This window comes from Doryrhamphus excisus, linkage group LG6, assembly GCF_037039965.1.
Source record: "Doryrhamphus excisus strain RoL-2023G ecotype Guam linkage group LG6, RoL_Dexc_Guam_v1.1, whole genome shotgun sequence".
Lineage (NCBI taxonomy): Eukaryota > Metazoa > Chordata > Actinopteri > Syngnathiformes > Syngnathidae > Doryrhamphus > Doryrhamphus excisus.
The window spans coordinates 10,775,833-10,799,089 of NC_136362.1; the positions used below are offsets into that span (position 1 = coordinate 10,775,833).

The 23,257-nt window shown below is 38.8% G+C and overlaps 1 protein-coding gene across 1 annotated transcript in view; it reads right to left on the minus strand.

Moving 5' to 3' along the window:
- Positions 1-1,966: 1,966 nt before the first annotated feature.
- LOC131126158 (unconventional myosin-VIIb-like) overlaps positions 1,967-23,257 on the minus strand; it is a 41,583-nt gene continuing 20,292 nt past the window's right edge. The window contains exons 21-48 of the mRNA XM_078791404.1: positions 22,972-23,088; positions 22,668-22,898; positions 22,364-22,588; positions 21,186-21,341; positions 21,053-21,115; positions 20,845-20,969; positions 19,988-20,114; positions 18,459-18,578; positions 18,195-18,368; positions 17,822-18,049; positions 16,815-16,982; positions 14,565-14,682; positions 14,366-14,492; positions 14,129-14,295; positions 13,883-14,064; positions 12,681-12,787; positions 11,396-11,511; positions 10,580-10,733; positions 10,347-10,502; positions 9,009-9,114; positions 7,085-7,198; positions 6,906-6,993; positions 6,731-6,837; positions 4,552-4,737; positions 4,361-4,477; positions 4,190-4,273; positions 2,450-2,569; positions 1,967-2,362 (exon numbers count right to left, since the gene is read on the minus strand). Of these exons, the coding sequence (XP_078647530.1) occupies positions 2,270-2,362; positions 2,450-2,569; positions 4,190-4,273; positions 4,361-4,477; positions 4,552-4,737; positions 6,731-6,837; positions 6,906-6,993; positions 7,085-7,198; positions 9,009-9,114; positions 10,347-10,502; positions 10,580-10,733; positions 11,396-11,511; positions 12,681-12,787; positions 13,883-14,064; positions 14,129-14,295; positions 14,366-14,492; positions 14,565-14,682; positions 16,815-16,982; positions 17,822-18,049; positions 18,195-18,368; positions 18,459-18,578; positions 19,988-20,114; positions 20,845-20,969; positions 21,053-21,115; positions 21,186-21,341; positions 22,364-22,588; positions 22,668-22,898; positions 22,972-23,088 (3,876 nt within the window). The 3' untranslated portion in view covers positions 1,967-2,269. The remainder of the gene's footprint in view (positions 2,363-2,449; positions 2,570-4,189; positions 4,274-4,360; positions 4,478-4,551; positions 4,738-6,730; positions 6,838-6,905; positions 6,994-7,084; positions 7,199-9,008; positions 9,115-10,346; positions 10,503-10,579; positions 10,734-11,395; positions 11,512-12,680; positions 12,788-13,882; positions 14,065-14,128; positions 14,296-14,365; positions 14,493-14,564; positions 14,683-16,814; positions 16,983-17,821; positions 18,050-18,194; positions 18,369-18,458; positions 18,579-19,987; positions 20,115-20,844; positions 20,970-21,052; positions 21,116-21,185; positions 21,342-22,363; positions 22,589-22,667; positions 22,899-22,971; positions 23,089-23,257) is intronic.

Consider the following 23,257-nt stretch of genomic DNA (forward strand, 5'->3'; position numbering starts at 1 on the left):
AACTTGATAGTCTATGTTTCTACAAAAAGTGAGCATATGGCTCGTGTGCATCGATACAAATATTGATAGCATCCAATGGTAGTAAAGTAGCAGTATCTAATCGATACTTCCGTCACATGGTCGATATTTTTCAGCTTGAAATGTTTTTGTTGCGTTCATATTGTTGGTATTATGTCCTTTTTGACTTTGCACTATATATTTTGTTCAAATAAACTGAGAATAAGGGAAAATGTTTTTTTTTTATTACATATTTGCTCTATTTTATTCACATTATTACCAAGATAAACAAATTAAAAGGCAAAAATCATAAAAATAAATGATCTTGAATATTTTCAAACAAAAAAAAACTACTCATTAGTACCTGGCAACCTAGCTGTGTACAGTACTGTATCACATCGATACCAAAATATGCAGTATCGTCCACCCCTGCTGTGCATGTCTGCATTTGGTAGGGTGGTGGTTGCAGGGAAGGCTGTGCAGGTGGATTGTTTACAAGCATGCAACACCGAGCATGGTAGCGCTAAATGAAAGCCCCAAAAAAATTCTATGCTAATATTAGTACACTGACATGATAGCGCTAAATGTTTATACAGGTTTCTACACATGAAAACAGCTAAAATGCTACTACGCTAATGTTAGCATTAGCCTGCTAAACTTATAATGATAGCACTGTCAATGTTAAAACTATTGAAAATGGCTAAAAATGCTACTATGCTAATGTTTACATACTAATATTAGCATGCAACACCGAGCATGGTAGTGCTAAGCGTCTTTGTAGTTTATTCAAATGGAAAAAATATATTATTATTATGCTGATGTTAGCAATGCTAACTGTTAGCATGCTAACATGTAGTATAATAAGCACATAACAGGAACACTAAATGTCCAGATCTACCACCACTCGGAAGAAGATTTCATCTAAAACAGCAAAAAAGACGAGGAAAAGGAAAAGGACTCACAATGGCACGAGCCGACTCTTAGAGCCGATTCGTTCGCTATGGTTCGTATGGCTCAGACACAAACTGTATATGAAAATATACATGGATAGTTCTCTAGTGGGTAAGATTTTTTTTCAGCTTGAAAATGTTTTTGTTGCGTTCATATTGTTGATATTATATCCTTTTTTTACTTTGCAATATATATTTTGCTCAAACAAACTGAGAATAAAGGAAAATGTTTTTTTACTAAAATATTTTCCCTATTTTATTACATATTTACATATATTTATATATTTTTTTTATTTTTTACATTTTATTATTATTACTAAGATTAAAAACTTAAAAAGGCAAAAATCATAAAAATAAATTATTTTGAATATTTTCAAACAAAAAAACCTACTCATATTAGTACCTGGCAACCTAGCTGTGTACAGTACTGTATCGGATCGATACCAAAATGTGCAGTATGTGTATGTCTGCATTTGGTAAGGGTGGTGGTTGCAGGGAGGGCTGTGCAGGTGGGGAAGCTATAGTGATGTGGCCTGTGGGCTACATAAGGTCTTTTGTTCCAAATTTGGTGCAGTGCATCAAAACGCTGTTGCTTCCTTGTAGGGTAGTATTCACAGTCATACACAAAAAAGGTGTTTAAGTATTCAAGCATTTGACCTACATTTTTTTGGATTACTTTTTAACACACTAAAATATACCGTCAGTGTTACTTGTATAATACACTCGCTTCAGTAGTTAATTAAAAATATATTTTTTTTGTACTGTGCTTTTATCGGACTCGCTATTCATGAACATTTTTAGTTTAGAAATAGCTTTTCCAATTCCACAAGATAAAAAAAAGAGGCACAAATAATCACAATGTACATCTTAAGCACCTGTCTATGGTAACCTGATTTTTTTTTTTTTTTTTTTTTGGCCACATGGTTTCCATGGAAACAGCAATAGTCTTAAAGCAATGAGGAGGGATTGTGTAAACCGACTACTATGTTGCATTACAATCCACAATTTATGGAGTCCTCTCAAGCTGCAAAGGGGAGGTTCATTTGAGGACATTCTGGCTGACATTTTATGAACCGCCTCCATTTAGGTGCTACAATACGAATACACACACACACACAAAAAAAGGAGTATAATGTGTATTGATTGCTCAATATGACTGCGGACTGTGAAGATATTATTTTATTGTCAGGTATAATTTATACCCTCGGTAACCCTATACAGTATGAATTTCAGTTACAACAAAATGATAGAACGAAACCTTAAATACCCCCATCTTGTTGTGGATTGTGTATATTTTGGAGTGAAGGCAAAGCAACGGCACGTCAAGTAAACACCTGGTTTCTTGATCGAAAAGCCTGCCTCTGTTTCTCGTACATGCCGACGTAAGATCTGAAAAGGTCCTCCATCGCATGACCCTGAAACATCACGTGACATATCAAGCATAGCACCATCTAGCGATCAGTAATCTTAAAATAGTGGAGATCGAAGCGTAAGACGCTCACCTGTGAGGTTTCACACACAAAGACATTGCCTCTCACCAAGGTACCGATGGTCATCTGGAAGTAGCCGCCCACACTGTGGCACTCTGTGATGCGGCTGAACGGATGCATGACCAGCAGCTCCTGAAAGGTTTGCATCATAACACGGAATATGTCACTGCATGATACGAATGCATGGATACTGAGAAGAAATGAACAATTGCAAAGGCCCAAAAATTGAGATAAGGGGGGTTCACGAAACATTCAATTCACCGGACAAGATGCATGAGATTGTGTCGATGAGAATGAGATGATTTTATACAATAAAAAATACACTTTATTTAACCGAGACACAAACAATGCAGGTGCGTCTCAAGAACAGCTATAGTTGTACTATACTGACATTAGCATGCAACACCCAGTATGGTAGTGCTAAGTGAATGTCCAAAAAAAATTCTATGCTAATATTAGCACGCTGACATGATAGCGCTAAATGTTTATATAGGTTTCTACACATGAAAACAACTAAAATGCTACTAATTAGCGTGCTAAACCTATAATGATTGCACTGTCAATGTTAAAACTGTGCTATTGTTTACATGCTAACATTAGCATGCAACACCGAGCATGGGAGTGCTAAGCCAATATCTAAAAAAAATTCTATGCTAATATTAGCACACTGACATGATAGCGCTAAACATGAAAACAACTAAAATGCTACTAATTAGCCTGCTAAACCTATAATGATAGCACTGTCAGTGTTAAAACTATTGATAATGGCTAGAAATGCTACTGCTAACGTTAGCATGCAACACCAAGCATAGTAGTACTAAGTGAATATCCAAAAAAATGATATGCTAATATTAGCATGCTGACATGATAGCGCTTAATATTTATATAGGTTTTTACACATGAAAACAGTTAAAATGCTACTATGCTAATGTTAGCATTAGCCTGCTAAACCTATAATGATAGCACTGTCAATGTTAAAACAATTGAAAATGGCTAAAAATGCTACTATGCTATTGTTTACATGCTAACATTAGCATGCAACACCGAGCATGGTAGTGCTAAGTGAATGTCCCAAAAAAATTCTATGCTAATATTAGCACGCTGACATGATAGCGCTAAATGTTTATATAGGTTCCTACACATGAAAACAATTAAAATGCTACTAATTAGCGTGCTAAACCTATAATGATAGCACTGTCGATGCTAAACTATTGAAAATGGCTAAAAATACTACTATGCTATTGTTTACATGCTAATGTTACAACACCGAGCATGGTAGTGCTATGTGAATGTCCAAAAAAAAAAAATTCTATGCTAATATTAGCACGCTGACATGATAGCGCTAAATATTTATATTGACAATGGCGAAAAATGCTACTATGCTATTGTTTACATGCTAATACATGCTTTAACATGCAACACCGAGCATCGCAGTGCTAAGTGAATGTCCAGAAAAATTTATATGGTAATATTAGCATGCTGACATGATAGCGCTAAATGTTTATATAGGTTTCTACACATGAAAACAGCTAAAATGCTACTATGCTAATGTTAGCATTAGCCCGCTAAACCTATAATTATAGCACTGTCAATTTTAAACTATTGAAAATGGCTAAAAATGCTACTATGCTAATGTTTAATTATATTTGCATACTTCATTAGTGTCTGTAGTGTATGTGAAATAATAAGAAATAATCCACAATGCATATTTTTGAATATAGATTTTTGTTAAAGAGCAGTTATTGTGCCTACCTTCGTTTTGGGGTTGATTAGACTCACACCTTGCTTGCTGACCGCAATCAAAACAGTACTCGGGTAGCTCGATTCACATGTTTGCTGCAAAATGAAAAGCATCGTGAAGAACGTGCACATTCACCGAGGTCCTTCTCATTGTCTGCAGACCTTTCATCCGCATAAACTTACTTTAACTTCAAAGAAGGCACAGCCAAAGGTGGGCCAGCTCGAGATGGCCTGCAGGAAAGCAATTTTGGCTTCCTTCACTGTGATGCCACTCTGCTTGTTGTAGGAGGACATGATGTGCTAGAAGTTGGGGAGGGGGGAAAAAAAAAAAAAATCATGCAAGTCCATTCCGTATTTCACTTCTATTTTCATACCTTCTTCCACTCCTCAGCGGATGCGCTTTTGATCTGGTCAACAGGAATTAGCTCCCTCAGCATTTTGGGTATCATAATAAACTGCGATCGGTCAGAATCCACCTTGGCTCTGAAAAGAAGTCCACCCAGTCTGACCATGTCCTCTTTGCTGCAGTTGTGGTACCCACGCAGGTATTTTGGAAGTTCCTATAGGTAGGCAATGTTCAGAGAACGCACACTTATTTTTTTGCATGTCTCATCATCAAATAAATTGTATTATTAGTAAATGACAACACAACTGAATGCTGTTTTTAAATTAAAATTTGTTATTAAAAAGGGAGAAAAAAAATCCAAAGCTACATGAAAAATGTGAAAAAGCGATTTCCCCCTAAAGTGACTAACTGGTTGGGCCACCCTTAGAAGCAACAACTGCAATCAAGCGTTTGTGATAACTTGCAATGAGTTTTTTACAGCACTGTGAAGGAATTTTGGCCCGCTTTGCAGAATTGTTGTCATTCAGCCACATTGGAGGCTTTTCTAGCATGAAGTACCTTTTTAAGGTAAAATGATTCAGGTCAGGACTTTGACTAGGCTACTCCAAAGTCTTCAGAGGTGGACTTGCTGGTGTGTTTTGGATCGTTGTCCTGCTGAAGAACCCAAGTTGGTTTCAGCTTGAGGTCACCAACAGATGGCCGGACATTCCCCTTTATCAGAATTCATGGTTGCATTTATCACAGCAAGTCTTCCAGGTCCTGAAGCAGCAAAACAACCCTAGACCATCACACTACCACCACCATATTTTACTGTTGATGTCATCAACAGATGGCCGGACATTCTCCTTTATCAGAATTCATGGTTCCATTTAACACAGCAAGTCTTCCAGGTCCTAAAGCAGCAAAACAGCCCCAGACCATCACACTACCATCACCATATTTTACTTTTAAGGTCATGTCACAGCATCTCAATAGGATTCAGATCAGGACTTGGACTAGGCCACTCCAAAGTCTGAGGTTTTTGGTTTGGTGGACTTTGCTGGTGTGTATTGGATCATTGTTCTTCTGAAGAACCCAAGTTGGTTTCAGCTTGAGGTCACCAACAGATGGCCGGACCTTCTCCTTTATTAGAATTCATGGTTCCATTTATCACAGCAAGTCTTCCAGGTCCTAAAGCAGCAAAGCAACCCCAGACCATCACACTACCACCACTATATTTTACTTTTAAGGTCATGCCACAGTATCTCATTAGGATTCAGGTCAGGATTTTGACTGCAAAGTCTGAAGTTTTTGGTTTGGTGGACTTTGCTGGTGTGTATTGGATCATTGTTCTTCTGAAGAACCCAAGTTGGTTTCAGCTTGAGGTCACCAACAGATGGCCGGACATTCTCCTTTATCAGAATTAATGCTTCCATTTATCACAGCAAGTCTTTCCAGGTCCTGAAGCAGCAAAACAGCCCCAGACCATCATACTACTACCACCATATTTTACTGTTGGTATCCGTTGGTATGTTATTTTTCTGAAATGCATGACTTTTACGGCAGATGTAATGGAACACACACCTTCCAGGAAGTCCAACTTTTGTCTCCTCAGACCTCATCAAGATGTTTTCTGGCAAAATTGAGACCACCCTTAATGTTCTTTTTGTATATCAGTGGTTTTGGTCTTGGAACTCTACCATGCAGGCCGTTTTTGCACAGTGTCTTTCTTATGGTGGAGTCACGAACGCTGACATTAACTGAGGCAAGTGAAGACTGCACGTCTTTGGATGTTGTTGTGGGGTCTTTTGTGACCACTTGGAGGAATCATCGCTGTGCTCGTGGGGTCATTATGGTCGGCCGGCAACTCCCTTGAAAGTTCACCACTGTTGCATGTTTTCGCCATTTGTGGATAATGACTCTTGCTGTGGTTTGCTGGAGTCCCAATGCTTTAGAAACTTTTCCAGATTGATAGATCACATTAATCTCAGTTAGTATGCTTATACAGGAGGGCGGGGCGGCAATCTCTTTTTTCCCCCAACACAGGGCTATGTAGGTTTGTTTTTTTTCTCCCGTAATAATAAAGGTTTCATTGAAGAACTGTATTTTGTGCTCAGTTGTATTGCCATTAGCTAATATTTACATTTGTTTGATGACGTGAAACATTTAAGTGTGACTTGGAAACTAGCAACACCACGTAGTGTGTAATAAGCCATCAGTTGGGATACCTGTGGGAAATGGAAGGTAAGGTCTGCAACCGGGTCTTTGCCTGGGATCACGTTGAACCACAGCTTCCTCTTAAAAATCACCAGATAGGGTGTGTTGGCTAAGTTTCCTGATAAGCAAAATGTTCATCATGAATATAAAGAAGCTGGAAAATATTGAAGAGATATTTTTCGTTACCTTCTCGCACTTTTTTCCCTTTCTTAGGAGCATCAGAAGTCTCTCTTAAACTGTCAAATAAATATTTCTGCTCATTCAAGATCAGCACCTGAAGTTATGTAATTACAAGGTAGAGTCATGACACCTTCGACCAAACATTAAAAAAAATGACATTTTACGGGAATATCATCCAATCTTACCCGATTTGGTGTTTTTAAATAAATGCCGTATCCATCGGATGAGCTCAGCCTGAGTTGAGAGGCAATACTGCAGCACAGGTCTTGGATTGTGGTTGTGGATGTCACTTCAATTAGCTGCAAAAGGAAGAATAAAGTCATGAATGAGTGTGAATGGTTGTTTGCCCTGCCTTACACCCAAAGTCAGCTGTGATGTGCTCCAGCATACCACCCCCCACCACCACCCTAATAAGGATTAAGTCACATAGAAAATGGACGCCACTGGAAGAACGCCTGCCGGTATGACCCAGTGGGCAGCGTACCGTCGCTAGATGCTTAAGAGGAGAGATGGAGGCGGAGTCGCAGGAGATGAGACGCGGCTGTAGTCCTAGCCGAACGACTGTAGACCGTGGATCCAGCTGTTCCGCTATTGCTAACTTTTCATCATCATTTTTGAGTCTACAATTTACGTGTTTTAATAAAGTATGTGAGGCATATTATAAATGCAGTGGTGTCCATTTGTGGCACCGTGGCTGTTTTGTTATTGGCCCGTGGTACATTCTAAACATATAATTTAACATGAAAAAAAAAATGCAAAAATTAAATAGTATGCAGTAATATTTTACCCTGGTACACTCTAAAAATATAATTTTACATGAAAAAACTGCAAAAATTAAATAATACGTATATGCAGTAATATTTTACCCTGGTACATTCTAAAAATATAATTTAACATGAAAAAAAACTGCAAAAATTAAATAATACGTATATGCAGTAATATTTTACCCTGGTACATTCTAAAAATATAATTTAACATGAAAAAAAACTGCAAAAATTAAATCATATATGCAGTAATATTTTACCCTGGTACATTCTAAAAATATAATTTAACATGAAAAAAAACTGCAAAAATTAAATAATATGCAGTAATATTTTACCCTGGTACATTCTAAATATATAATTTAACATGAAAAAAATGCAAAAATTAAATAATATGCAGTAATATTTTACCCTGGTACATTCTAAAAATATAATTTAACATGAAAAAAAATGCAAAAATTAAATAATATGCAGTAATATTTTACCGTGGTACATTCTAAAAATATAACATGAAAAAAAATGCAAAAATTAAAAATTATGCAGTAATATTTTACCGTGGTACATTCTAAAAATATAACATGAAAAAAAATGCAAAAATTAAATAATATATGCAGTAATATTTTACCCTGGTACATTCTAAAAATATAATTTAACATGAAAAAAACTGCAAAAATTAAATAATATATGCAGTAATATTTTACCCTGGTACATTCTAAAAATATAATTTAACATGAAAAAAAACTGCAAAAATTAAATAATATATGCAGTAATATTTTACCCTGGTACATTCTAAAAATATAATTTAACATGAAAAAAACCTGCAAAAATTACACAATATGCAGTAATATTTTACAAATTAAGTAAAAATACTAACAAAAAAACCCAAACATTTAAACATGAGGAAAAAATTCTTATTTTAGTAGCATAAATTTGAAATATTCAAGAAAATTATTATATTTTGTTAAATTGTAATATGAGAAACAAAACAAAATAGAATTGGAATTTTCACAAAATATTGTGTGAATTGGGTGAATAAGGTCAAAATATTCTGAGAATAAAGTCAGAATATTACAAAATTAAACTTAGAAGAAAGTAATTATGGTCTTTTTCACCTATAACCTATTTTTTTTCTTAAAATATCAAAGTGATTCTTGAATCCAAATGTAAAAAGTTTTACATGCATCTTTATGGGTTTTGAACCATTCTTTGTTTTTGTTTTTTTTGCTATTTGCAGTAAGCTTTGGATCATAACCCCAGTGAATTTGAATACATGCTCCTCCTTCTTATTTACCCAAACCCAAACGACGCACACGCTATGTTAAACACTGCAAAGAGTCTTGTGGCTTACATCGTTGGTGTCATTTGGGAAGTGGATTTTATGGAAAATGAGGCTGCTGTTTTGCTGGATGGCGTCTACTTCCACCAGATGAGGAGGATGCTTCCTGGGCTCCTTGCTGAGCAAACAAAATATACAGGAGAGAAATGTTCACATTAGTGTTTGGCAAACCTTTAGTGAGAACAGTAGCAGCGGTGTTTATGTATTTATTTATTTGTGGCAGCGCGGCACACACACTAAACCCTCGTCACACTATACTTCCAATTTTGTGACATCACTATCACCGTGTATATTAATTAATCATATGGTTTTGTGGTTGAATACGGCCTATTAGTAAAAATAATATGCATATTTAAAAGAAATTGTACATATTTTTTGCTTGAATTAAACACTTAAGCATGGAAATTGTTAAATTAACTAAAACAATATAAGGCATTCAGAAGAGGTAACCGTATAACTGTAACAGTATATAAATAGTGCAAATATACAAATAGTCTGACCCACGGTGTCATCTAACCAAGAACCCTAACCTATAACACAGTAACTTAACACTCAAAGGGTGTACCTAATACATATATCAATATGAGGTTAAAATGAAAAAAAAAAAAAAAAATCTTAAAAAAGTCCATTGGGGTGCTGCAGTGACATCAGCCTCCCAATAAGCTTTGGGCTCCTTTGGCAGACAGAGGCAGCGTTGCATTGCTATTCATTCATTTTCCATGCTGCTTGTCCATACCTTACTGAAACAAAGCATTTTTTTTTTTTTAAACTTGTATTTGTACATGTTTGTATATTTATTAAATGTACGTTTTGGGTGTTAAGTTGCTCCGTGAGTAAGACTGTCATATTGACAAATGATTACCTGCAATTTCCTATTGGTTGACAAGCCTGTCTTGGACTGGTGGCCAGCCAATCACAGGGCACATATAGACAAACAACCATTCACACTCACATTCATACTTATGGACAATTTGGAGTCGCTAATTAACCTAGCATGTTTTTGGAATGTGGGAGGAAACCGGAGTACCCGGAGAAAACCCATGCATGCACGGGGAGAACATGCAAACTCCACACAGAGATGGCCGAGGGTGGAATTGAACCCTGGTCTCCTAGCTGTGAGGTCTGCATGCTAACCACTTGTCCACCATGCAGCCCTGTTCACCACAATGTCATTTTATTACGTGTACAGCTTAATAAGCATGTCCAAATCTGTTTTTTTTTCCTTGAAATTTAGTGGGTGCAGCTTTTTATCGGAATTTGGGGTATCCTTTTTTTTTTTTTACAGAATTTGACTGTGAGAGCGTACATGTTCATAGAGCACGGTGATTTATCTTTCATCCCCAGCCTGACCTGCGCATCTGCTGCAGCCTCTGCAGACATCCTGCTGCCAAATGTTCTCTGGGTCGTGACTCGAGGAAACGCTGAGCGTGTCTCATCAAATACTGACTGGGTGGAAACAAGCCTGTGCACAACCACATCAGCTGCCATCCACGCTCCATGCTCAGCCTACAGGCAGGAAAAGGAATGCACTTATAGTTAATTACAATTAGATGAATGACAAGGCGGGGGAAAAAAAAACCTACCTGTTGTTGTTGCTGGTCATCTGCCTCATGATCTGACAATAAATCTCATCCTGCAGTTCTTGGTGTTGCGTAGCTGGGCCAAAAATTTGGTCGGTCAACTCAACAGAACTGCGGAACTGTTTAATGGGATAGTCGCCCATGTACTTCAAAATAGGTAGCACCCAATGTTAAGGACAATATCTGATTGGATGACAACATCTGCATGCTCGGACATTAATATCGGTTTGGAGGATCCAATCCAATCCACTTTATTTATATAGCACATTTTATAAACAGAGTTTCCAAAGTGCTGCACAGACTAGTAAAAATAAAAAGTAATAATCCAAAACTAAAAAATCATTTAAGAAATAAAATAGTAAAATAGATATTAAAATATTAAAAACAAGAAACAAAACAATAAAAGTATAAAATATAAAACCAATTACAATAAAAAAGAAGAACTAAAAGACACAGGACCATACGACTCACTCCGAGTTAGACGAGACTTAAAGATACGAGACTTAAAGCTTTCGATGTTGGGGGGCCTTTTTTTACTTGGGATGGGAGAGAGTTCCATAGTTTGGGGCCCAACCACAGAAAAGGCTCGGTCCCCCTGGTCTTAAGTCTCGTCTTAGGCACCACAAGTTGGAGCTGGCCCTCGGACCTCAGTGACCACGCTGGAGAGTAAATTTGGATGAGGTCCGAGATGTATTTGGGGGCCTTAAAAACAAACAATAAAATCTTAAAATCAATCCTAAAGCGAACAGGCAACCAATGTAGGGAGGCCAGAATTGGGGTGATGTGCCCCCCCTATTTGGTTCCTGTTTAAAAGGATATCAGTGAAGGCATTGCAGGCGAGGTAGCTGAGCTCAGAGTTGCGGACCAGGTTCTTCAACAGCGGCTGCTTCAGAGGTTCTCTCGAACACACCCACAACCTCTCCTTACCGAGAGGTCTGTGACATGTGGGGACACAGAGCGAGAAGGTTAAAGGTTAGAGTACAAATGGCATCCAGTCAGTCAACTATTTCTTTTCGATCGTCAAATGTTAAAATGATGACCAATCAAAAAACTGACCCATGTGTGACTTGCGAATAAAATTATTTTCGTAGTTCTTAATAATGCATTCGTTCATTTTCTACCGCTTATCCTCACTAGGGTTGCTGGAGCCTATCCCAGCTGTCTTCAGTCCATTTTAGACTTGCATCCTATGTCTACATAAATATGGAACCAACTACCTTCTACCGTTCTTTAGTAATCAGCAGTAGAACATAGGTAAGTTTCAGGAAAATATCAGTTCCCGACTAAAAAGGGGAGGAACAACATTTTTGTCAAGATACATTTCAAGCATTACTTTCATTCATTCATTTTCTACTGCTTAACCTCACATTTTTCACGGGGGTGCTGGAGCCTATCCCAGCTGTCTTCAGGCGAGAGGCGGGGTACACCCTGGACTGACTGGTGGCCAGCCAATCACAGGGCACATATAGACAAACAACCATTCACACTCACATTCATACCTATGGACAATTTGGAGTCGCTAATTAACCTAGCATGTTTTTGGAATGTGGGAGGAAACCGGAGTACCCGGAGAAAGATGACAAAAGAAAGATAGCCGAGAGTGGAATTGAACTCGGGTCTCCTAGCTTTGAGGCCTGCAGCCCCCACTCAAATTCAGTTTGAAGTAAAACTTGATGTTTTTGTTGACATAGTCTTGTTGTCAGTGTTACGGGGTATGCTGGAGCCTATCCCAGCTGACTTCCGGTACAGCTGCAGGGTACACGCTGGACTGGTCGCCAGTCAATTGCGGGTCACATATAGACAAGACACTCACATTCATAACTATGGACAATTTAGTTGTGTTGCTGCTGGATGTTCATCATATCAGAGTGTAATCTAGCATGTTTTTTTGGAATGTGGGAGGAAACCGGAGTACCCGGAGAAAACCCACGCATGCACGGGGAGAACATGCAAACTCCAACCAAAGATGGCCGAGGGTGGAATTGAACTCGGGTCTCCTAGCTGTGAGGCCTGCGTGCTCTCTTAATAATGCATCATTTATTTGAAATCAATGTATCACACACCACTTTGCTTTTTATAATTACCACAAAAAAAAAAACATTACCTAAAATTGTCCAATGCGAACTCTCTTAAAGAAACTGGGGACACTTTTTCTTCTCTCTGAGGCCCGCTTTGTGTCCCAGATGTCTTCTGGCCTGGACTCAGTAGTTCCTGATTGAAAACAATCAAAAACAATTAAACATAAATGAGGCTCATTCTTAGACAGTATATATTTTTTTGCAATGCATGTCATGTTCCTAAGTAGACGGGTCTCCAAAGTGCAGCCTGGGGCTATTATGTCTCGCAGCATATTAGTCAATGACAACACAATGGAACATAAAATGTAGTTCATTCATTCATTCGTTTTCTACCGCTTTTTCCTCACAAGGGTCGCGGGGGGTGCTGGAGCCTATCCCAGCTGTCTTTGGGCGAGAGGCGGGGTACACCCTGGACTGGTGGCCAGCCAATCACAGGGCACATATAGACAAACAACCATTCACACTCACATTCATACCTATGGACAATTTGGAGTCGCCAATTAACCTAGCATGTTTTTGGAATGTGGGAGGAAACCGGAGTACCCGGAGAAAACCCACGCATGCACGGGGGAGAACATGCAAACTCCACACAGAGATGGCCGAGGGTGGAATTGAACTCGGGTCTCCTAGTTGTGAGGTCTAGGTGGCAAATGTGTAAATGTGCAAATATACAAGTGTACAGTGACAGTTATGATGTTGTCACTACCAACAGCACTAAATTCATCACATAGCAACTTAACACCCAAAAGGTGTACCTGATACAAACCTGATACCAGACTGGTGGCCAGCCAATCACAGGGCACATATAGACAAACAACCATTCACACTCACATTCATACCTATGGACAATATGGAGTCGCTAATTAACCTAGCATGTTTTTTTTTGGAATGTGGGAGGAAACCGGATGCCCCACGCATGCACGGGGGAGAACATGCAAACTCCACACAGAGATGGCTGAGGGTGGGATCGAACCCGGGTCTCCTAGCTGTAAGGTCAGCGCGCTTAACACTCGTCCGCCTTGCAGCCAGAAAATAGGTCAGTTTCAGGAATATGACATTTTTCTTCGATTTTGGATCAACATTTGCAACAATCTAGTTGCAAACAGTCTTATAGCTGTGAGGTCTGCGCGCTAACCACTTGACCGCCGTGCCGCCATAAAATGTAGTTATTAAATGAAATATTTTAACATCTGGACGCTCGTTGTAGGTAAATAAAATATTACACTACCAGCATTTCCTCAGTGGGTCTACTGAGAGTTGGAAGAAACTGCAGTGCGGCTTTATCGACGACGCCGCTGTTGTTTGTTTTCTGATTTGTTGCCTTGACGATGTTCGTGTCGGGGGAATATTTGCCATCCTTCTCTATCGACAAGAGGTCCCCTCGCTTAAACACCAAGAAGGCGGGGTTATCTGCAGGAAGTAGTAGAGTGGAATTATGTTGGTTTCACTGTAAATTGTTACCCGATTCCTGTACCTGATTTATTGGAGTCCTGCTGGGCTAGCGCAAATACTGAACGGGCTCGCAGTCCACTCAGGTTGTGCTCTACCAGCTCAACCATGTCATCAGCTTCGCCGCACTTTAGGATAAATTCCTCTTGAACGGTGGATACACTTATCATCTGGTCACTTAACGGGCCGTTGCTATAAAAATATGTCATTAAAAAAATTTATAAAAACATAAAGAAACAGAAATGATCATCATGAAGCGTACCTTAACTTTTGGACTTTGTTTAATTCCAGGTAAGACAGCTCGAGGAGTTTCTTGTCTCGTCCATCCATGAAGAAGATGCCACTCCAGTTAACCGCCACGATGAATCTGCTTTTGGGCAAGGCACGTCCTGTGTGGGCAGATTTAGGAAAGTATGAATCCAACGCTGCCATCTTGACGTTTTAAAAATCAGCTGACTTACCGGACACCATGGTAACTTCATAAAACTTGGAGAAGTGCACCGCCCATTTCTCTCGAGCGCAGTCGACGAGTTCTCCTTTAACGCTGTCTTTGCTCATGGTGCCATTGTTGTAAGGGCCCTGGGGAAGTAACAACTTGACTTTGGTGTTGCTTCACATACGATACTACTTATCTGGAGAACACAGCATCCAATCAGGTCTCCAGTCTCGCTTTACAATAATGTACACAGAGATACAGTAGTTACTGAGGAACTGATGGAGAACTAATGACGAAGGCACATACAGTTTGAGTAGTTACTAAAGGAACTAATGAGTACAGTAGTTTCTGAGGAACTAGTGAAGAACTAATGCGTAGTTATTAAGGAACTAAGGCACATATTTAGAGTGGTTACTGAATAACCAATGAGTAGTTACAAAAGAACCAAGGCACATACATTGGGTAGTTACTGAGAAACTAGTGAAGAACTAATTGGAAGTTAGTGAGGAACTAAGGCACATATATTTAGAGTACTTCCTGAAGAACTAACGAGTAGTTACAGAGGTACTAAGGCACATACATTGAGTAGTTGCTGAGGAACTAAAGTGTAGTTATTGAGGCACCAAGGCACATATTTAGAGTAGTTACTGAAGAACTAATGAGTACAGTCGTTACTGAGGAACTAATGAACAAATGAGTAGTTATTGAGGAACTAAGGCGCATATATTGAGAGTAGTTACTGAATAATGAGTAGTTACAGAGATACTGTGGCATATTTTGAGTAGTTACTGGAGAACTAATGAGTACAATAGTTACTGAGGAACTAATGAAGAACTAATGAGTAGTTATTAAGGAACGAAGGCATATATATTTAGAGTACTGAAGAACTAATGAGTACAGTCGTTACTGAGGAACTAATGAACAAATGAGTAGTTATTGAGGAACTAAGGCGCATATATTGAGAGTAGTTACTGAATAATGAGTAGTTACAGAGATACTGTGGCATATTTTGAGTAGTTACTGGAGAACTAATGAGTACAATAGTTACTGAGGAACTAATGAAGAACTAATGAATAGTTATTAAGGAACGAAGGCATATATATTTAGAGTACTGAAGAACTAATGAATACAGTCGTTACTGAGGAACTAATGAACTAATGAGTAGTTATTGAGGAACTAAGGCGCATATATTGAGAGTAGTTACTGAATAATGAGTAGTTACAGAGATACTGTGGCATATTTTGAGTAGTTACTGGAGAACTAATGAGTACAATAGTTACTGAGGAACTAATGAAGAACTAATGAGTAGTTATTAAGGAACTAAGGCATATATATTTAGAGTACTGAAGAACTAATGAGTACAGTCGTTACTGAGGAACTAATGAGTAGTTATTGAGGAACTAAGGCACATATATTTAGAGTAGTTACTGAAAAACTAATTAGTAGTTAGAGGATCTAGGGCATATTTTGAGTAGTTACTAGTGAACTAACAAGTACAGTTGTTAGAGGAACTAATGAGTAGTTATTGAAGAACTAAAGGACATATATTTAGAGTAGTTACTGAAAAACTAATTAGTAGTTAGAGGATCTATGGCATATTTTGAGTAGTTACTGGTGAACTAACGAGTACAGTTGTTAGAGGAACTAATGAGTAGTTATTGAAGAACTAAAGCACATATATTTAGAGTAGTTACTGAAGAACGAATGAAAAACTAAACTAATGAACTAACGAGTCCAGTGGTGTTTAGAATAGTAACTGAGGAACTAATGAAGAACTAATGAGTAGTTATTGAAGAACTAAAGCACATATATTTAGAGTAGTTACTGAAGAACGAATGAAAAACTAAACTAATGAACTAACGAGTCCAGTGGTGTTTAGAGTAGTAACTGAGGAACTAATGAAGAACTAATGAGTCGTTATTGAGGAACGAAGGCACATATATTTAGAGTAGTTACTGAAGAACTAATGAGTAGTTACAGAGGAACTAGGGCATATTTCGAGTAGTTACTGATGAACTAATGAGTAGTCATTGAAAAACTAAGGCACTTCTATTTAGAGTAGTTACTGAAGAACTAATGAAAAACGAATGAGTAGTTGCTGAGGAACTAATGAACTAACAAGTCCAGTAGTGTTTAGAGTAGTAACTGAGGAACTACTGAAGAGCTAATGAGGAGCTAATGATTAGTGGCTAGGTTCCTTCCTCATTAACTACTGCCATTTTGTGTACCATCTTGTAAAGTGTTACCGTGTCACCACTCATTCAGTCTCTCCCACCTGTAAGTACGCTGTGCTGATGAGCTGGATCCATTTTGCCATGGACTTGTTTTCGATGAGAGGCGTAGCAATGCAGTCCTCCACCACCTTCTGCATGTTCTCTTTGCTGTACGCGGAGCCAAACTGGATGTAATAATGCTTTGCCGCTAGCTGGATATACTCATCCTCCTGAGAAACATATTTCAGATTCTACTGAATACACAATTTTACTCATGTATGTGTAGATATCTAATAGTTTTTGCATGTACTGTAAGCACATCTGCTGCCTCGGTTTTCATAACAGCAAATTTGCATATACTTCAGAATGTTCTGAAGAGTAATAAGATGAATGGCAATTAATAGCTAAGTCCCTCTTTGTCATGATGAACTTAATCCCAAAAAAATCATTTCCACTGCATTTCAGCCCTGCCACAAAAGGACCAACAGACGCAACAGAAGCAAGCCATGTGCCTGAAATAAGACAATTTATGGCCGTATTGTATGTTTAATTATAGAGGTGTGTGACATAGTAGGCCAGGTGTTTTTCCAGGGGAGGTGCAGCAGCTTGATAAAAATAAGGAAAAACACTTTTCAAACCTGCTCAGCACCCCGACTGTGTGGAAATATGGGCTAATAACTATAAAAGCAATATTGTATTACATTGTATGTAATGTCATTGTATGGTCATATCACCTGGTACTTCGGTATGTGATAAAAAAAATAAAATAAAATAATTGATAAAAATAAAATAATTGATAAAAATAAAAATAATTGATAAAAATAAAAATTAATAAAAATAAAAATTGATAAAAATAAAAATCAATATTAGGAAAGCAGGAAGTGAACAAATGTAACAGTTACTGATTGTAAAAGTACCAGATGGAGGGGTAGGATTTAATAAGCTTTGCTTCTTCCTACTCCTTTTGGACATGTGGAACTGTGAACTGATTATGTGATGCATTCAATTGTAATCTGTTCAAATGAAATAAAACCATTACCATATTGTGTCAGAACTTCAAGAGCCTCACCTTCTCGCTGGTGTACTCCCCGGACTTGATGCCCTGAGTGATCTGCCTGTAGATGAGATCGGTGCTGATGAAGTCTCGAGAGCAGTCGTGCCAGGGCGTGAAGAGCTCTTTGCGGATTGAAAACTTGACGGGGGTGTCCCGCTCCTCCTTGCCCTGCCTCCTCATCTCCTGCTCGCACTGAGACACAGCATCCAACACGTGCTTCCCACAGCTGCCCAGAGACCACATCTGGAGTCAAAAGGGTCAAAATGATTAAAGAGTGCTGTCCAACTTAAGGTTAATATGAGATTTAGCAAAGCCAGTCCTCGTAGGAGGGGGTGGGGGGGGGGGGGGGGCAATCCCTCGAGTGTTAAGCAGAGGAAGTAAAGCTCACTTTATCAAAGAGGCGAATGTAGAGGGAGAATCCATATGTGTCACACAGATTAATCTTGTCAGCCGCAGCTTGACAGACCTCCGCGGAGGTGGAGGCCGAGTCCAGCTGTAAGTTGACATTGCTGCCATCCGTCAGACTGACACTCATTTCTATGGGTTCCTTAGATTTGACAGCCTGCCAACGAGAAGAAGGATAAAACTTAAAAATCAATGAGAATTATTTTTACCTCCAAAACTAAACTGATGAGGACAAGACAGAGCGTACCTGTAATTCCAGCCAACATGGCAGCTCTTTTCTTTCTCCGTTGGCCTGAATGCGCCGCAGGAGCTGACTGCAATATTCTGCGTAACCGTCTGGCCCCCTGCGGACAAAGTGCTCCAAATACTGTGGGGGGGAAAAAGCGTAGAAGAAGACAACTATGAAATATGGTAATGGTTTTATTTCATTTGAACATGCATCAGATGACAATTGAATGCATCACATAATCAGTTCACAGTTCCACATGTCCAAAAGGAGTAGGAAGAAGCAAAGCTTATTAAATCCTACCCCTCCATCTGGTACTTTTACAATCAGTAACTGTTACATTTGTTCACTTCCTGCTTTCCATAATACGGTTTAATTTTTTTTTGTTATATTTTTTATATAATTTTTTTTGTAATATAATACAATATAATATAATATAATATAATCGAGTGGTTAGCGCGCAGACCTCACACCTAGGAGACCAGGGTTCAATTCCACCCTCTGCCATCTCTGTGTGGAGTTTGCATGTTCTCCCCGTGCATGCGTGGGTTATCTCCGGGTACTCCGGTTTCCTCCCACATTCCAAAAACATGCTAGGTTAATTAGCGACTCCAAATTGTCCATAGGTATGAATGTGAGTGTGAATGGTTGTTTGTCTATATGTGCCCTGTGATTGGCTGGCCACCAGTTCAGGGTGTAACCCACCTCTCGAAGACAGGTGGGATAGGCTCCAGCACCCCCACAAAAAATGTGAGGATAAGCAGTAGAAAATTAATGAATGAAAGTAATGCTTGAATGCATGTGGTTGTATTTATACCTTCCAAGATCTGACTCAAACCAAAACGGACTCTAACCAAGGCAGGTTTTTCCCATAAAAAATAATGTAAATCCAATTAATCCAGTCTGGACACCCATAAATCCACACAAAGCAGATTTTTATAAAGACTAAAATACCTTACCTTACCCGAAAGACAGCTGGGATAGGCTCCAGCACCCCCGCGACCCTCGTGAGGATAATCGGTAGAAAATGAATGAAATGCTTGAAATGTATCTTGACAAAAATATGTTTTTCCTCCCCTTTTTAGTCGGGAACTGATATTTTCCTGAAACTTACCTATGTTCTACTGCTGATTACTAAAGAATGGGTAGAAGGTAGTCGGCTCCATATTTATGTAGCCATAGGATGCAATATTTTGTGTGCTTTTAAAGATCAGTCTAAAATGGCCAAAAACAGCTGGGATAGGCTCCAGCAACTCTTGTGAGGAAAAGCGGTAGAAAATGAATGAATATAAGTTTTGCCAACATTTTTTTGTCTCACTCCCATTTCTTCTTATTGCATTTTGAAGCTCTACTTAGAACTTCCTTAAGGTCCAACAGTGCTAAATGTAAATTCTTATTTATATTTCAATATTTCAACTGGTCTTAACATTTTGATCAGGAGTGTGTCTTGCATTTCAACTACCACAATAGCAGACATCACTGCTCATCACAGGAAAAATTGTGTGCCTCATACGATAGCTTCACACGGAGGCAAGCCGGTACAAGCTTACCTTCAGGAAGAGCTCTGTCGGGGGGAAGATCCCCAAACAGATGGAGAGAAGTCGCCATCCTTGCACACAGCTTGTTCTGCTTTTATTCTTCAGCAGCTGCTTACAGATCTGACAGTAAATCTCATCCCTGTGCAAGGAGAAAAATCGAGTAAAACAGACAGTAATTTCATATAGACGTTGCATGTTCTCCCCGTGTATGGGTTTTCTCCGGGTACTCCGGTTTCCTCCCACATTCCAAAAACATGCTAGGTTAATTAGCGACTCCAAATTGTCCATAGGTATGAATGTGAGTGTGAATGGTTGTTTGTCTATATGTGCCCTGTGATTGGCTGGCCACCAGTCCGGGGGGTGTGCCCCGCCTCTCGGCCGAAGATAGCTGGAATAGGCTCCAGCACCGCCCGCAGTAAATAAGTTAACTAATTAAAGTGAACCTTTTCAGTACTGAAATAATCATGTGGTTGTATTTATACCTTCCAAGATCTGACTCAAACCAAAACGGACTCTAACCAAGGCAGGTTTTTCCCATAAAAAAATAATGTAAATCCAATTCATCCAGTCTGGACACCCATAAATCCACACAAAGCAGATTTTTATAATGACTAAAATACCTTACCTTACCTTACCCGAAAGACTGCTGGGATAGGCTCCAGCACCCCCCGCGATCCTCGTGAGGATAAGCGGTAGAAAATGAATGAAATGCTTTAAATGTATCTTGACAAAAATGTGTTTTTTCTCCCCTTTTTAGTTGGGAACTGATATTTTCCTGAAACTTACCTATGTTCTACTGCTGATTACTAAAGAACGGGTAGAAGGTAGTAGGTACTAGTAGGTAAAATGAATGAATACTGTATATTCACCTTATGCCTCGTCTGGATAGAGCGTATCCGACAATAATATGCAGTTTTTCAAGGGAGGAAAGTGGCCTGTCAAGTGTGGGACCTTCTCCGATCAAAACACCCTCATCCTCTGGGACGTCTTCAGGCTAGTTTTGTTTGAGGAAAGGGTAAAATATGAAATTATTGAGAAAAATGACATCATCATCATCATCAGCGCATGTGAACTGACCTCTTCAGGAATCGCAGATGCTTTTCTGTTTCCATGCTTTTTCTTGTTCTTCCTCAGTATTTTCTAATAACATCCAACAAGACAATATCATTTCAGTGTTCAACTCTGGCTCGTCATTTTTCTCCATACTAACCTGATCGAGTCCCACCAGGTTGCTCAGCCTCCTGCCTTGTCGGTGAGGCAAAGGCCGAGCGATGCTGAGAGAGACCTGAGAAACGGCATCCTGAGATTTGGGCTCTGGTAGGTCCCCCATGAAGCGCAGTATAATCCACCACACGGTCAAACATGCCTAGACGGGGATGATAGGAGTTATCATGTTCACATAGAGCAGGAGTGTCCAAAGTGGAACCCGGGGGCCATAATGAGGAAGCACTATGAAGTGGCCGTGGGTGGAATAAATTAAAACAGGAAGTACAAATCAAAGGAAATACAGCTGGAATAGGCGCAGATTCTGGAAAATCTAAAAAAAAAAAAAAAAAAAAAAAAAAAATTCTGTGCCGGTTATTGTGTGTAACTGCTCTATAGGAGACCACAAAAATGAGCACAATAGGTATTTTCCCTTGAGGGAAAACATTTGATTCAAAGTCAAAATATTATGAGACAAAACAAAATGCAGTCACATAGGGGAAAAAAGTTATAAGAAAATGTACTCAATTTATTTAAGAAAAAAAATGAAATATTTGGATTAAAAAAATGAATAAAAAAAAAAGAAATATTTGGATAAGCCAGGAAAAATTAAAAAATAAGGAACAAAGATCGAAGTTGATACCCTCAGGCTTTTTCACCACTCACAAAGCTGAGATGCAGTTTTTTCTTGAAGTATACATATCTACCACGGAATAAATTAAAACAGGAAGCACAAATCAGAGAAAATACAGCTGGAATAGGTGCAGATTCTGGAAAATCTAAAAAAAAAAAAAAAAAAAAAAGTGTGGGTTATTGTGTGTAACTGCTCTATAGGAGACCACAAAAATGAGCATAATAGGTCTTTTCCCTTGAAGACAAACATTTGATTCAATTTTTTTAAGTCAAAATATTATGAGACAAAACAAAATGCTGTCACATAGGGGAAAAAAAGTTAAGAAAATGTACTAAATTTATTTAAGAAAAAAAATGAAATATTTGGATTAAAAAAATAAATTTAAAAAATATATATTTGGATAAGCCAGGAAAAAATCAAAAATAAAGAACAAAGATCAAAGTTGATACACCCAGGCTTTTTCACCAGTCACAAAGCTGAGATGCAGTTTTTTCTTGAAGTATACATATCTACCCCCAACATAAAGGAGTGATTTTTTTTCCCCAACTCACCAATGTGTCGGCCTCATCGTCGTGTTGCAGAAGAGGCTTCCTGAGTCTCTGCGTGATGTGCGTGTGGCTGGCGTCACCCTGGAAGTGTAGAATGCTAAACTTGTAGAAGGAAAACTCCTCGGTGAAGTCTTCAAAGTCATCTTCTTCCTCAAATGATGGAGTCGGGGTTGTTGCGTATGAGGACGGGATGCTTATCTCAGACAGGGTGTCTATTTTCTGTAAAATCTAAACAGAAATATGTTGAATTTTTGAATACATTTGCTCCATTTTAAACACATCAGACTTTCTTTGGCATACGTCCAACCTCCTCTTCCTCTGATGCCGATTCATCCGGTGCTTCATGTACGATAATTTGCACAACAGATGTGGGCAGGCCATCATCATCATCATCATCGTCGTCTTTCCTTGCCGCTATCTCCACCTCAGGCTCCTCGTCAGCTTGCTGAGCCTGAATGATGACTTCTTCTAGCCTGCGTTGAAGCTCTAAGGCGATGTCGTCCTCGTCTTCATGCTCCTTATGTGAAGGGAAGTCCTCCTAGATCAGAGGTAGAGGATGGATAAGCACCATATTTGTCATTTTTTTTTAAAAAAACAGTTTCATCACTTACATGAGACCTCATTCCCTGAAATGATTTTCTGGCCAGGAATCCTCTGGTGTAGGCCTGCAGCAGCATGACCGCATCCCTCTTCTGCTTCCAGCCCTTCCTCGCCTGGTAGCCACGTACCTACACAGCATCTTAGTGCTTACTTGTCAAAGATATACATACATAAGTATAGTTCTCCTATATAATTACTTGTTTTGGGTGCGTTTTTAAAAAGGTGACACAGCCGATTGTAACTTTAAAATATATAAAAAGCATTTAGCAGCATTGCAGACACCGATTGGCAACGTTG